The 15,828-nt window shown below is 48.9% G+C and overlaps 1 protein-coding gene across 3 annotated transcripts in view; it reads right to left on the bottom strand.

Moving 5' to 3' along the window:
* PTPRS (protein tyrosine phosphatase receptor type S) overlaps positions 1–15,828 on the bottom strand; it is a 156,116-nt gene that overhangs the window by 21,955 nt on the left and 118,333 nt on the right. Inside the window, exons 19-22 of one of the 3 annotated variants that reach the window (XM_056845472.1) lie at positions 7,994–8,091; positions 4,082–4,205; positions 1,339–1,538; positions 162–281 (exon numbers count right to left, since the gene is read on the bottom strand). In XM_056845472.1, coding sequence (XP_056701450.1) covers positions 162–281; positions 1,339–1,538; positions 4,082–4,205; positions 7,994–8,091 — 542 coding nt within the window. The remainder of the gene's footprint in view (positions 1–161; positions 282–1,338; positions 1,539–4,081; positions 4,206–7,993; positions 8,092–15,828) is intronic. The other 2 variants (XM_056845473.1, XM_056845474.1) reach the window with 2 other exon arrangements.

Here is a 15,828-nt window from a genome sequence, read left to right as displayed (position 1 = left end):
CTGTTTCACGACAAAGACATTTCTCTGCTCCACGTCATGTCTAGACAGGCGGCAGGCGGGCTGGGACGGCTGTTGACGAGTTACTGAAGGGGGGCTGGATTTGGCCCGTTCTTCCCTAAATCACCATTCCCTGCCTTGCAGCCTGGATCAGCCCCGCTCACCTTGTGAAGGGAGAACGTCCGGACGCAGAATGTGGCCAGCTCGATGGTATCTAGCAGGGTGACTTGGATCATGCCGTACGTCTCTGTGCCCCGGCCTGGCCAGTATTGGTCACACTTTATCTGGAAGATCAAAAAACACATCGTCAGGATACCGACACACCTCCGAAGGGAAAAGAAAGAGGTTGTTCATCTCAGGCTCAGCAAACCAGTGCAAAGAACAATATGTGCCTCATAGTCTTCCTCGTGGGATCACAATCAGGGCTATGGCTATATTATGTTAATTTTTTTAAAAAAACACAAAAATATGGATTCTGCAAGAGTTATAGGTTATGCACACAAATCAAAATCCTATCTACTAATAGTGAAGTCGCCAAATCTTTGGATACTTAAATCTGGGGACTAGAGCTGTGAACGGCCAAGACAGATCTTTCTATAAACCTGAAAAGGGGTCCAGGCTTACAGAAAAATCTGAAATCTAAAAAAATAAACAAAAAAAAATACATGGGGGAGTTTCAAAAAGCCAAAAATGGTAAAAGGAGTGCCTGTGATTTTAAGCAATGGGTTCCCTCAGTGGCTGTTGCTAGGCAGCCACAGGTTTCAAGCCTTGGTTCTGTCCGTAAAAGGCAGGCGGAAGACGCAGGGCCCTTCCAAGGCCTATTTTGAGGGGAGGGGCCATGGCTCAGTGGTAGAGCCTCTGCTTGGCATGCAGAAGGTCCCAGGTTCAATCCCTGGCATCTCCAGTTAAAGGGACTAGGCAAATAGGTGATGTGAAAGACCTCTGCCTGAGACACTGGAGAGCAGCTGCCAGTCTGAGTTGACAATGCTGACTTCAGTGGACCAAGGGTCTGATTCAGTAGAAGGCAGCTTCATGTGTGTTCGTGTTCAAAATGACAGGCATGGAGGAGAGAGAGAGTAAGAAAAGGGGTAGCAGGAGGGATAAAGCGAATGAAAGAAGTAGGGAGAGGGGGGAAGGAAGCAAAGGTGGGAGGAATGAGAGAGCTACTCCCAAAGGTTTCTTGCGGGTCCCCATTTCTTTCTTGCGGGTCCCCACTTGTTTATTCTATAATGTTTGCTGCTTTGCACAATTTATTCCGGTGTCGCTGGTTCACCAGTCCTGACCGTACCCCCTGAGAAAGATGGCCAGCTACGCCTCCTAGGCGGCATCCCCGTTCCTCACCCGCGATTTCTCCTCCAGCTTGGTCATCATCACCACCGTAGCGGACCGCTGTTCCCACACCATGCGCCAGAAGTCCCCGAAGGTCTCTGGCAGGGGGCCCTGCGTGGCGATGTAGGCGTTTTGCTTCCGGTAGCCGTCGATGTAGTTTGCATTAATGTAATCGCTGCCCACAATCCCTGCATCAGAGCGGCCAAAACAACCTGCGTTAAACCAAAGTTACATGTGGTGTGGTGTAGTGGTTAGAGCACGAGACGTTTGCCAGAGAGATTACAATTCAAATGCCCCGAGCGACCGGGCGGTCTCTTTCAGCTGGGACCTACCTCACAGGGCTGTTGGGAGGATAAATGCACAGCCGTATTATACACAGGGCACAGGTGTGTGGGGGGGCTGTTTTCTGGGCAACAGGGAAGATTTTAGATATTTTGTGATGTTTGTAGAAGGGAAGGGAACTCAGCGAGGTATAATGCCATAGAGTCCAGCCTCCGAAACGACCATTTTCTGCAGGGGAACTGATCTGTATAGACTGGAGATCTCCAGGCACCACCTGGAGGTTGGCAACCCTCCCCCCCAAGCAGAAGTGGTCCCGCCATCTGACTTATTAGTAATCTCTCTCTCTCCTCCCGGGGGGCCGAGGATTCCTGCCTTGTGCTAATTCAAGAAACCCAACTGACTAAGCATGAAGCTGTTGACCTGACATACTTTTAAATTAAAGAAATGCTTTGTTTTAAAAAAGAAAGAAAGACCGAACACAACAGATCTGTGCCACATAATTAAAAGCAAGTCACGGTCGCTAATTTCACAGCTTCCTAATTCCGTTTCCAGCCCATTCCCCGGGGCTTTCCCTCCTCCTACCGCTTCTGCAGCCTACCCATTCGTTGGGATCACGAGGGCTCTAGAACCCGATCCAGACCTGCCTACTCCACCCTACTAGGGTTCCAGCGTGGTGTAGTGGTTAAGAGCGGTGGCTTGGAGCGGAGGACTCTGACCTGGAGAGCTGGGTTTGATTCCCCACTTCTCCACATGAGCGGTGGACTCTAACCTGGGGAACCAAGTTGGTTTCCCCACTTCCTCCACATGAAGACTGCTGTGTGACCTTGGGCCAGTCACAGTTCTCTCCAAACTCTCTCAGCCCCAGCTACCTCATAGCGTGTCTGCTGTGGGGAAGGGAATGCTATTGTAAGCTGGTTTGATTCTTCCTTAAGTGGTAGAGAAAGTCGGCATATAAAAATCAACTCTTCTTCTTCTTCTTCTTCTTTCTTCTTCTTCTTCCCAACTCTTGGGAAATTCCTGGTGACTTGGGGGCGGAGCCTGGGGAGGGCGGGTTTGGGGATGCTATAGAGCCCACTTTTCAAAATAGCTGTGGTCTCCAGAGGAATAGATCTCTGCCACTGTAATTCTGGGAGATCTTCCAAGTCTCACTTGGCGGTTGGCAACCCCATACCCTACCCCACCATTGAGAGTAGCAGAACACACTAGAAGCAGAAAGGGCAGGGCATGTCATCTGCAGAACAAGACAACCCTGTTGCATGGGAGCAGGGCAAAACAAAGGCTCTTCTCTCTGCTCACCTGCCCCTCACCACCTCAGTTTACTAGCCCATTTGTGGATTCCCCCCCTCTCTCCAGCCCCATCAAATCTGGAAAACTCTAAAGCAGGGGTGTTGAACTCATTTCTTACGAAGGTTGGATGTGATATAAATGTCACTTGGTCGTTCCGGGCTGTGTGTACCATAAAATTTAATACCAGGTAACGGAGATACAAACTTTATAGAAGACACAGGCAAAGCCAATTAATTTTTTTTGCCTTTTTTTTACTTGAAATGAAAACCTGCTTAAAACAATAACACTCTTATTTTCTTTTATTTAACAGTTTTTTTATAATTGATACCTTGGGACTGGGGGTGGTGGTGGCTGCCTCGGCTGGCTCGTGGGCTGGATGACAGCTCTCAAGGAGCCGCTTCTGGCCCGCGGGCCGTATGTTTGACACCCCTGCTCTAAAGACTCTGTAGGCAAAATTCATTGGCTGAGTTACCCTAAAGGGTTTTCACCAGGGAGCATATCTGAATCATCAAACACACTGAATTAGGTTAAATGGACCCCTTCTGGTACTGGTGGTACCGCCCCTTTGGCCCAAGGAGCATTCAGAACACAAGAACCGGTGAGTGGATTCGTGGGATCCTACCTCGCGCCCAACCTTCAACTGAGGGAGGTTCTTTATGACCTCCGTGAGCCAAAAATTAGGCAAACCGGCTGAAAATCTCAAGCTAACCTACTGTAAAGTTTATCCAAGCTTGCCTCAATCCCATTGAAGTTTGGAGCGTGACTCAACTGCTCCATGGGACCAGGACTTGGATTCACAAGCAGATGGGGAACACAGGACCCAAGGAATATCGAGCAAGAATCTGGGTGGTGGGTATGTGTGGGGAGGATGGTCATATAAAATAATATCCCTTGCAAAAATAGGCCCGAATAGGTCAGGTGATTCTCTGGTTCACGATGTAAAAATTTGCGGAGGGGGTATTATGTCCTTATTATACATTTGGCAATCGTGGCTGCCGACACTCAAACAACCAAATGAACCAGAACAACAACAACAAAAAGAAAAAACCAGGAAAAAAACCAGGATGACCGATTTTGAAAAATCCCATTCACGTGATACGACTCAACTCCCCATACCCCCTGCATATACATGCAAACCCATGCTGGTTGATTTATATCTAGGAAGGGCCAGAAACGGTCCATATACCTTCAATCGGCAGCAGAATGACTCGGGAGTGGTCATAGGCGATCACGTTGGCGTACCGGTTTTTGGGTTTGTTCACTTCCAGGTTGGAGTGTTCCCAAGTGAACTGCTGACCTGGGTCGATGGACTGGAGGGAAGAGGGGAGAAAACATAACTCAGGAACGTCAAATACTCTCTGCTAAAAACTCGACGAGTGTCTCCTGTCATAAAGGATCTCAGAGTTGACAGTACGGACAGAGAAAGACGAGGGGGTCTGATACAGTAGACAGCATGCGATCAAGAACCAGAGCCTACTTTTAGCTGGAAAGGTCATAACACAGTGGTGCAATACCCGCTTTGCATACAAAACCTTCAGTCCCCGGCATCTCCAACAACAACAACAAAAAACCCCACATCAAGGGTGCGGCGATAGAGAATTCTCTACCTGTAACCCTGAAGAGCCGCCTTGAGTCAGAGCAGACAGTACTGAGCCAGGTGAATCGTCTCAGTAAAAAAAGGCCCTTTCGTGTCCTCAAACATCACATTAGCAAAATAATTGAAACAAAAAACACAATGGCTGTTCGCGCTCTCTCCCCAAAGGCAGCCACGAGCTCGAGAACATCCCTCTTCTTTCTCGCTACCAAAGGGCCCGAGCTTTGAACAATTAATCGGTGCCACCAGCCAATTAAAGCTTCCATTATAAATGGAAAATGAGTTCTGATAGAGAGGTGAAAAGCCTCGTGGAGCAGACGCTTTTGTGTTGCGCCACACACGCACAGAAAAGCTGCAACAAAGGCAGACAGGAGCGCATAGACAGCTCTGCGGAGGCAGCCTGTTCTATGAAAATGCATGCATGCGAAGAAGAAGAGTTGGTTTTTATATGCCGACTTTCTCTACCACTTAAGGAAGAATCCAACCGGCTTACAATCACCTTCCCTTTTCCTCCCCACAGCAGACCTACCCCGTGAGGTAGGTGGGGCTGAGAGAGCTGTGACTAGCCCAAGGTCACCCAGCTGGCTTCGTGTGTAGGAGTGGGGAAACAAATCCAGTTCACCAGATTAGCCTCCGCCGCTCCTGTGGAGGAGGGGGGAATCAAACCCGGTTCTCCAGATCAGAGTCCGTTGCTCATGTGGAGTGGGGAATCAAGCCCAGTTCTACAGATTAGAGTCCGCCGCACAAGTGGAGGAGTGGGGAATCGAACCCGGTTCTCCAGATCAGAGTTCACTGCTCCAAACCACCGTTCTTAACCACTACACCAAGCTGGCTCTCCATGTGGTGGAGAGAGAGGTTCTAGTGCCATTGGACTGGCTATGTGCATGGGTGGACAGGCCACTATGCCCACTGGGATCTTTCCTAGGGGGTTGATGGCCTATCCCCCCACCATGGATGGGGTTAGGCAGGCTTTTCCGATGTGCGGCATCCTACTCATAGAAACATAGAATCATAGAGTTGGAAGGGACCACCAGGGCCATCAAGTCCAACCCCCTGCACAATGCAGGAAATTCACAACTACCTCCCCCCTCCACACCCCTAGTGACCAGAAGATGGCCAAGACGCCCTCCCTCTCATCATCTGCCTAAGGTCACAGAATCAGCATTGCTGACAGATGGCCATCTAACCTCTTCTTAAAAACCTCCAGGGAAGGAGAGCTTACCACCTCCTGAGGAAGCCTGTTCCACTGAGGAACTCTTGTCTCAGCCCTGTGTTTTGCTCCCACAATCAACAAAGTTGCCCCCCCATGCCATCCCCTTGTGCTGAGAACAAAAATCCTTCCCTACTACTCTACTTGATGCTGCGTCCTTCTGTCGGTCAAGAAATTCCCACCAGGCAGGCATCTAATAAGCGGCGCGGCCGAGCCGGGAGGGAAAGTGGGGGGAACCCCCCTCCGGCCAGATTCTCACACCCGTGAGGCCTGGCCCCTCCCTGACTAATGGACATTTATAACTGTCGCAAAGCGCTTGTTCCCCGTCCATCTCTCCTCTCGTGCTTCTGTTCTATTCATTAAGGACGTTTGTTTTAAACTCCAGTTCTGCAGCTCTGGAGGCGGCTGCCCCTGGAAGTCGGCCAAAAGCGCTTTCAGATATTACATTATGCAGATTAGCCGCTGAGAAGGAGGGGGGAAGGGGAGGCAGAGGGCGTGCATTTCATTTGCTCCTCGCCCGCCGTGCCCAAATGCTGATATTGGTTAGAAAGATCCCGACAGAGCCGAGAATCTCTTCCCATCATCTTCCCAGTGATGAGCAATTCATACCGTCAAAGCTGGCTGCCAAAAAGGACTCGGCGGGTTATTTCTGAACCGAGACGTTGCAATTCAGCCACCTGCACCCCTCCCCGCCAAACGCACACAATTTGGAAAGCCTAGATGGGCCTGGTTTTCCCTCTCCTTCCTTGCCGATCTGCTCCTGGGCCCCGTGTGACGTTCACCCCATCACCGTCCTGCCTGTTGAACCTACTCGGCCGGCCCTCCGCTGTCCAGCTCCCCACGGGTGACCTGGGAGGGCAAATAATGGCCTTGGGGAAGGCCGTGCCCCCCTCGCACCACCATGTTCCCCTCACTGACAAGCAGCTAAACAGCCAGCTGAGCAGAAAGGGGGTGGCCCTATGCTCCTCCTTGAAACACCACGCCTGGGTTGCAACAGGGTGAAGCTGGAAGCTGCTGTGCCCATGCTTCTCACAGGCTGAACTGGGCCCGGGTCAGCAGGGCAAAGCCAGGTGCCGTGGGATTCCTCCGCGCCAGCTGCATTGTGGCAGATGGTCCCAGGATTTCCCCCTGTACTGTGGATGGCCAATCCGCCTCAGAGCCCCCCTGCCACATGAGTTCTTCCCCCACCTAAGCTAAGTAGCTACAGCACTTATTGACATTCCTCAAGTGATTTCCTTCACCTCTCTAGTTAGAAATTTTGTTTAAAAATGACTTAATTCAGACCAAATGTCACAATAATACACATTTCTTTCTTGTCTACTGACAGCAACTCTTCCTTTAGATGCTTCAATCCATATTTCAGTGTGTGAATTAACCGTTGTCTTCTGCTTTTTAAAGAATTATTCATTTATCTACTGCCAAGGCTCATAAGATCCATAGCGTTTCCCCGTTTCAAGCGTTTCCTGGAAGAATGAACGCAGCCCAATTATTGAAATAAATGTACTGAGTTCCAGTGAACATTGCAGTATAAAACTAATTTCTGGACAAAATGGGATGATAATCGGACATACCCATAAAACATGTATTGGTCAATCCTGGCTAATTAGGGAGAACTAAGAATTCAAGAGTTTTCCAGCCCATTTGCAATGTTCCAGTCACTCCTCTTTGGACGTCATTATGCTGTGCACTTTCTCTCACATGAAGCTGCCTTCTACTGAATCAGACCCTTGGTCTATCAAAGTTAGTATTGTCTACTCAGACTGGCAGCAGCTCTTTCACATCATCTACTTGCCTAGTCCCTTTAACTGGAGATGATGAAGAAGAAGAGTTGGTTTTTATATGCCAACTTTCTGTGCCACTTAAGGGAGAATCAGGCCAGCTTACAATCACCTTCCCTTCCCCTCCCCACAACAGACACCCGGTGAGGTAGGTGGGGCTGAGAGAGTGTGACTCGCCCAAGGTCACCCAGCTGGCTTCGTGTGTAGGAGCAGGGAAACCAATCCAGTTCACCAGATGAGCCTCCACCGCTCATGTGGAGGAGTGGGGAATCAAACCCGGTTCTCCAAATCCACGCTCTTAACCACTACACCACACTGCCGGGGATTGAACCTGGGACCTTCTGCATGCCAAGCAGATGCTATACCGCTGAGCCACAGCCTCTCCCCACATGCGAAGGTAAGTTGAAACAGATGTTTACAGAGAGGGGAGAACCCGAGAGCCCACCAAAGATATTCTTTGTAACATGTCGGTTCATGGTTTTCCCTGGGAACCCCAAAAGAGTTGTATTCCCGTACCTCATACTCCTGAGACAGCTTCAGGTTGTCATTGGCTTTGAGATGCTCCGTGTGGTCCGCCAGTTCTGAAATCGGGATTGGTGGGTGGTTGAGCATACCTAGAAGTGGGAAAAGGGGGGAAAGGGGGGTGGGAAGCAAAAGGCCTCCTTCCATTAAAACCATCAGAAGGTTACAAACCACAAACAGTTTTGCGATGTGAATAAGAGAACGATTGCGATGGAAAGGCGGTTCAGAAAGGGTGGGAAGTGGTGGGAAGAGAGACCGAGGGCTCGAAATTGTGTCCGTGGAACTCAAAGGGAAATGAAGAGTTCTCCCCCCCGATGGCCCCATTCGTGACATTTACCGAAAATATGCATTTTGTTCTGGAAAAAAGGGAAAATTAAATAAAAAGAGAGAGAGATTCTGACAGCAGACACTTGCTAGCAGTTCCAACAGTGAAGTTAAGGGGGGGAGGAGGAGCGAAACAAGCAAACGGCAAAAAAAAAAAAACAAAAACAAAAAAACAGAATGGGACACTGCTGAGAGTGAACAAAATTGGTCAGTGTGTGTGTGTGTGTGTGGGGGGGGAACACGGTCATAAAGACATCCAAAAATGGGGAAAATATAACCACCCCACAAACACACATACATTAAAAAGAAAGAGGGGGTATGGATTGAGCTGGCTGATGGAACAAGGAGAGTCTAATGTACGTGTGTGAGGACAAAATATGCCAGAGCGCTGTGGAGGTCTTTCAAAAGTTTCCGCAAGGTTCCCTGGACCTCAAATGGGACGGGGCGGCCAACCCACATGGCTGATTTTAGCCGCCACTAATGGGGCACGGACAGATCTGATCTGTGGTACACAAACCACCGGGAAGTCGCTAGGGCATCCACAGGGGAATTTATTACCCAATGATAATTTGGTGAAGCGCTATTTTGCTTTTCCACTTTGATTTGATTTCTCCTGTGAAACTCGTATTCCTTTGGACCAATCTCATCTTTACGAGTTTCAAAAATATCAGGAGGTCCCCCTCCACTCCCCTTCAGCATTCAGACACAGATTGGTCTTGTGAAAGGGCCTAAGTTTCCTAAACTCAGAAATTCCCATCCACCTGAAAACAGCTAGAGAACAAATATCCCTCCCCCTAGTAAGATGGGAGCTTTTGAGTATTTGGGGTGAGAGGGAGCAGAAATCTGCCAATTACAACTTTTGCACTGCAAAAATAGGCTGTATGAGTTCGGCTGCCAAGGAAGATAGCATTACGTATTCCGAACACGTCTGGCTCCCCCCCTCAGATTCTTAAGACCTTTGCCTTGAGAAGATTTTAAAGGAGAGCTGCATACTTTTGGTCATGCGCATTCCGTGGAGTAAAAGGCTCTAGCGGTCGGCTGCTAGTTCCCCTTTGGAGCTGATGAGGCAGTGGAAAAGAAAGGACCAATCTACCCAACAAAGTGAGGGCCAATGTCTGGGATCTGCTGCCGTCTTTTCCACAGTGGTTTGGAACTCATATCTCCCACCCCGCTCCCAGCACAGGATTGTTTCCCTTTGGATTGTGCTCTGCGCCTGTATGATTTCAAGTGACAAGTTAATTGGTTTTGAATTGCCAGGGCTCAGCCCTGAAACAGAGTGCCTTTCCCTCAACTTGAGTAATCATAGTCTATCTTCCCACATCTCAGATTTCTGAGCAGGGCATCATAGCCAGAAGGCATGGCTACCAAATAGATGTAAGCCCCTTTCATTCAGAATTAACCACTGCTCCTATTGTCATCTGGTCTGACATCTAAAATTGGCTCGCCTGAGGTTCTACAGCTTCTGTATAGCTCTTTATATCTTTTCTCCCCACCCCAAATCAAATTTACAATGCGTGTGTGTGTGTGTGGGGAGCACAATGTCAGCCTCAGTGAGTGGCATTTCAGCATTATTACGGGGGGCTTAGTTACAATGGCTTTACAAGGCTGACGTCTGGAGGTGCGGGGTCAGATTAGAGTTGGAGACTGAAACAGCAAAAGGGGAATGAAACAGCATTAAAAAATAAAATAGTTTCCACGCTGCACTTAGATTTGTAGCAGAAACAACCACCGGAACATGCAGACAGGGAATCAACATCACGGGGGAAATGTCTGCGCAACAACTTAAGCTGACTTATTGCGGCACAGTCTTACTGTTCCGAAGAAATTGGCCGAAACAGTACAATAAATCAGTTGCAGCTCAATCCGAGGAATGCTTACTCCGAAGTCAGTTCTACTGATGTCAGTGGGGCCTGCTCCCAAATAAGAATGGTAAGGCTGCTGGTATAGGCTCATTCTATCTTTATATTATGTAGAATGCAGTGGCATAATTCTTGGACTTGCATGGACGAGTGCATATGTCTCGTATTTTGCCAATGCTCTCTCTCCGTGTAAAAAGCTTTTGCACATAGTAAAGTCGCACGCTAGGAAGAGAGCAATGCTCACATTTTCATATTATCTCCCCATGCAATTTTGTAGTTACGGACATGGTTTCTTCCTTACTGAACCCTGGGAGCTGTAGTTTTGCAAAAGAACTAGGGGCCACCATCAGCAAATTCCCATCATCCTTGCCACTTCCTGTGCCTCTTTGGAGGGAAGCCATGACAGCTTGAACTGCTTTAAAAACATATGTCCCTGAAAGAGCCTTTCAATCCCTCTTCGGCCATTCATGCATGGCTGTTTCTCGCGTTCACCCGGCCCGTGAGTTAAAAAATGAGTCAATATGTGCCTATTCCAGCGATTGACCGGGTTCCTTTCTCTCTATGGCAGACAGCAGTTGAGAATGCTTTTAATGTGCGGGACATCAAGTATGTCTTAAGACTACTTCAGGGCTTTGCTTTGATTATCCTTGCATTTTCCAACCCGTCAGAGGTCGCCTCGCTCTCCCCATGGGTTTTAAGAACATAAGAAAGGCCACGCTGGAACAAACCAAGGTCCATCAAATCCAGCAGTCTGTTCTCACAGTGGCCAACATAGATTTCCCCACATTGTCTGGACACTGGCTAAACATGAATCCAGAAAATGCTGGCAAAAGGCGCAAGAACACAGGGGGAGAGCGAGGCGACCTGTGACAGTCGGAAAATGCAAGCATCATCAAAGCAACGTCCCGAAGCAGTCGAAGGGGAAACAGCCATGCATAAATGGCCTTAGTTGCTGGGCATCTAAGGCTAGGGGAAAATATTTCTGGGTGTCTATGTCCTTAAAATACCACACTCCATCAGCTCTGCCCGTCAAACTGAGTTGGCAAGGGCTGTGACTATCACAGGCAAACTTGTTCCCCCCCCCCATAGCCTTTTGAAAAACCACCACAGTGCCCTGGGAATGTGGGAGGGGGAAGGGAAAAGATGTGGGGAGCCATGGAGAATTTCGAGCCCCAGTGGGTACCATGTGATTAAAAGCAACAGCAAGCGGCGGCAGCTCAGTAAGAAGGTAACCCAGAAACTTGGCGCGGAGATGGCAAAAGCTTAGCGCAGCATCCAACCAGTTTTACAGTGTGCTTTTGCAAAAAGTGACGATTTCCCATCCCTCCCGTTTCAACAATCAACAAGGAAAAGGTACCTCATAAGCGGGCGAAAAAGAAGGGGCTTAGCCCGCCATTGGGGACTTGAGGACAACCCTGCTGCATGGCTGTCACAGAGCATACAGGAAGATGGCAAACGGAAGCCAGAGTGGGCTACCCGTGGGCGCTAGAGAAATCCAAGCGGGTTGTCGCATGGGCATATCTGCTGCCAACTTCAAGAGTTTTCACCTGGCCAGCTGGTATTCAGAAGACCTCTGCAGAGGCCGACTAAGGGGCGCGGGAACTGATCTGGGCCTGGCAAATCGTCCAAAGAGGATGGCACAGGCCAGTTTGCGGCCCAGATGCCTCTCTTTCCTTTGCTCTTCATACAACGGAAACAAAGCAAAGGATAATTTAACGGAAAAGAATCTAATGAGATCAAATGTCTAAACTGTAGGTAAAAAAACAAAACACACAAAAACGATGCTCAAAATTGCTGCGTTTTGAGGCTTAAGAGCACATCTGAATGAGCCATCACCCAGCCACAAAACTGACATTCCACGAGCTCAAAGCAGGTGCAGTAAATCATACAGAGAAGCAACAGGCAGCCTCAGAGGATGCTACAGAGGAGGCTGTCTGCTGCTTTTCTTCATGACTTTGGGCGAAAACGCATGGTCGCTTTATCCTCCTTTAATCCTTGTTTTAGCCAGGATCGAACGCACATTAGGCGAAACGCATGCGTTCGATCCTGGCTTAATCCTGGCTGAAACAGGGATTAAAGGAGGATAAAGCGACCATGCGTTTTCGCCCTTTGTCTTCTTTCAATCATTCTCTGTTAGGGCCTTAGTGCTGACTGGACCATTCCATTCCCCGGAGGCAGAACAGCAGCACAACCACTCTCTCAGAGGGGGCTTCCTGTCACATCTCTGCCTGAGTCACTGTTCTGGTTTCACCTCCCTCCAGACTCATGCAGAAATTGGAGGAAGAAGGAGCCTTTTGAATATGGATAACAGAACAGAAATATACTTTATTTTTCCATCTATAAGACGCCCCCGTGTGTTAGACGACCCCTATTTTTTTAACCCCAAATTAAGAAAAAATAAGAGTCGTCTTATACATGGGGGCATCTTATAGGGTGAAAGAGTCCTGTCACCCTGGCTGGCCAGCAACTGGCTTTCAAACCGGTCGCTGCCCACCCAGCCCGACAGCTGATGGGTGGGGCCGGCGGCGACCGGTTTGAATGCTGGACGCCGGCCGGCCAGGGCAACAGGACTCTTTGGCCGCTCTCTCTCTTTCCCCGCCCAACAGCTAGTCAGGCGGAGAAAAGAGCAAGCGGGGAAAGAGGCGGCAACAGCCGGCTTCCGTGCATAAGACGACCCCCTAATTTTGGGGCTAAATGTGCAGGATTACAACATTCTGGTCTACGCTTTGGAGGGAGGGGAGAGGAAGACAGGGGCTCTGCCCCCTTTTCAACCCCCCTCCCCCCAAATCAAAGCGGCTTTTCTGCCAAATCTAGTTGCCAAGCAAGGCTACATTTTCTGGCTTTGAAACACAAGAGATCTTAGGAGAGACAGTTCTCATCTAGCGTTTCAAATCCCTTGAAATCTCCTTAATCTTGTTATTGCAAAGAACTCCAGCTTCCTCCCTCTCTGCAACTCCCCACCCCCCCCCACCCCCCCGGGCCGGATCATTCAACAGACAAAATCACCCAAACATCTGTTGAGCGGGGCTGGAGCTACAATGAAATTGCAATTTAACTGGCGCTTCTTTAATATATATCTGGAAGGCAACTGTGTTGCTCTGTAGCTCCGCTAAAGCATTTGTTCCCTGACATTGAGGCAACAGCTTAGACCTTCAATCCGAAATGGATTCTGCTGGTTCCGTGAAGCCCAGACAGCGGCAGGGTCCATTTCAGACGCAAATGTTTTCCGAGCGTTACAATTCTCGGTCTCGCCAGGCCTCCTCGCCTCTGCTTTTCAATTCTAACAGCCCCATTTTTAATCCCCCGGGAGCTCACGGTGGTTCCCCTGCCTCCATTCCATCCTCACGACAACCCAAAGAGGTGGGTTAGCCTGAGAGAGTGCAACCAGCCCAAGATCACCCCTCAGGGCAGATTTGAACCCGGGTCTCCCTAGTCCAACACGCTAGCCACAACACCACAATGAAGAAGAAGAGTTGGTTTTTATATGCCAACTTTCTCTACCACTTAAGGGGAGATCAAACCGGCTTACAATTGCCTTCCCTTCCCCTCCCCACAACAGACACCCTGTGAGGCAGGTGGGGCTGAGAGAGCTCTAAGAGAGCTGTGACTAGTCCAAGATCACCCAGCTGGATTCATGTGTAGGAGTGGGGAAACAAATCCACTTCACCAGATTAGCCTCCACTGCTCACGTGGAGGAGTGGGGAATCAAACCTGGTTCTCCAGATCAGAGTCCACCGCTCCAAACCACCACTCTTAACCACTACACCACGCTGACTCATGATGTTCACCCAGCTGATTCTTCTCAGTATCACGACCCCATTGTTCTTCTCCTCTTCCCTCTTTTTCTCCTGTATCCCCCATACACCTTTTTCTACCAACTTTCAGATGTCACTTCCCAGCACATACTTCTGTGCTCATCATAAGAACATAAGAAAGGACCTGCTGGATCAGACCAAGGTCCATCAAGTCCAGCAGTCTGTTCACACAGGGGCCAACCAGGTGCTTCTAGGAAGCCCACAAGCAAGACGACTGCAGCAGCATTTATCCTGCCTGTGCTCCAAAGCACCTAATAGACCTGCTCCTCTGATCCTGGAGAGAAAGGTATGCATCACGACTAATATCCATTTTTACTACCAGCCAGGAATACCCCTGTCCTCCATGAACATGTCCAGTCCCCTTCCAAAGCCTTCCAAGTTGGCAGCCATCACCACATCCTGGGGCAGGGAGTTCCACAATTTAATGATGCGTTGTGTGAAGAAATACTTCCTTTTGTCTGTTTTGAATCTCTCCCCCTCCAGCTTCAGCAGATGACCCCATGTTCTAGTATTATGAGAGAGGGAGAAAAGCTTCTCCCTGTCCACTCTCTCCATACCATGCATAATTTTATAGACCTCCATCATGTCTCCCCTTAACCACCTTCTTTCCAAGCTAAACAGCCCTAAGCGTTTTAACCGCTCCTCATAGGGCAGCTGCTGTAGCCCCCTGATCCTTCTGCTAAAGCCCCCTTTGTACTCTCTTGGCTCTTCCTTGACTGATAAAATGCCACGCTCCACCCTCTGTCCCCAGAGGGCATTAAAAATAAAGACGATGGAGGGGAATTCTCCATAGTTCAAGGGATACCATCTGGTTACAGCTGGTTTATTTAACCCCAAGATTAACAGTTCTATCCTATAAAGAGTTACTCCAGACTCAGCGCATAGATTTCCAAATTCCAGTGCAAAAAGAGCGCCTGCGTGCAAATAAACATTTAGGCATCACTTGCTTTTAACTTTTGGCGTTTCTTCAAAAGGGCCGTTAAATAAACGACGGATAAAGAGCATTAATTTCCACCTAGCACCTATATACTGAACCGAATCACAGTAGTATTTTTCTTTCCAATCTCTTCATGGAGCACTAAGGAGATGTTTCGCGGAGCATCAAGTGCTCCTTGGAGCACAGTTTGGGAACCCCTGCTCTAAGCGATTGGCGTGGTGTAGTGGTTAAAGTGTTGGACTAGGATCTGGGAAACCCAGGTTCGAATCTGCACTCTGCCATTGGAAACTTGCTGGGTGACCTTGGGCCTCGACCCTGGATGGGAGACCTCCAAGGAATACCAAGGGCGCGATGAAGAGGCAGGCAATGGAAAACCACCTCTGAACATCTCTTGGCTTGAAAACCCTACGGGACCGCCGTAAGCCAGCTGCGACTTGACAGCAAAAAATAAAGTGATCATACTCCCTTCACTTTGTACCCATGAGGCAGATTCTGTGCCTTTCGCTCCACTTGGTTTATATAGCCTTCTAGAAATCATATTCACCACCGATCATACTAATAATCACCCAAATAAGACCACCAGCCGGCTAGGTTGTGAAAGGCCTGGCTTGAATTCCATCTGCTGGGCTGGTCGCCAGGACAGGAAACCATAAAGCCAGGAAAAACAATAATGCAGTTATCATTTTTCATTATTTCTACCAGGTTTTTTTTCGGGGGGGAAGGGGAGCAAAGACAAATGAAACAACATCGTCTTCAGGATGTGGAACATGCTCAACATGCTTAAAGGCACCCTGCTGTTACATTAACTTTAAAACAAACAAACCCAAACCTGCTCTTCTATGGAAGAGAAAGTCATTTTGTACATGCTCAGGATTACTTTTGCTTTTGGGTGGT

The sequence above is a fragment of the Euleptes europaea genome, chromosome 2 (genome assembly GCF_029931775.1).
Source record: "Euleptes europaea isolate rEulEur1 chromosome 2, rEulEur1.hap1, whole genome shotgun sequence".
NCBI classification, from domain to species: domain Eukaryota; kingdom Metazoa; phylum Chordata; class Lepidosauria; order Squamata; family Sphaerodactylidae; genus Euleptes; species Euleptes europaea.
Note: the sequence above shows the minus strand (reverse complement) of the source record. Positions and strands in the feature narration are given on the sequence as shown.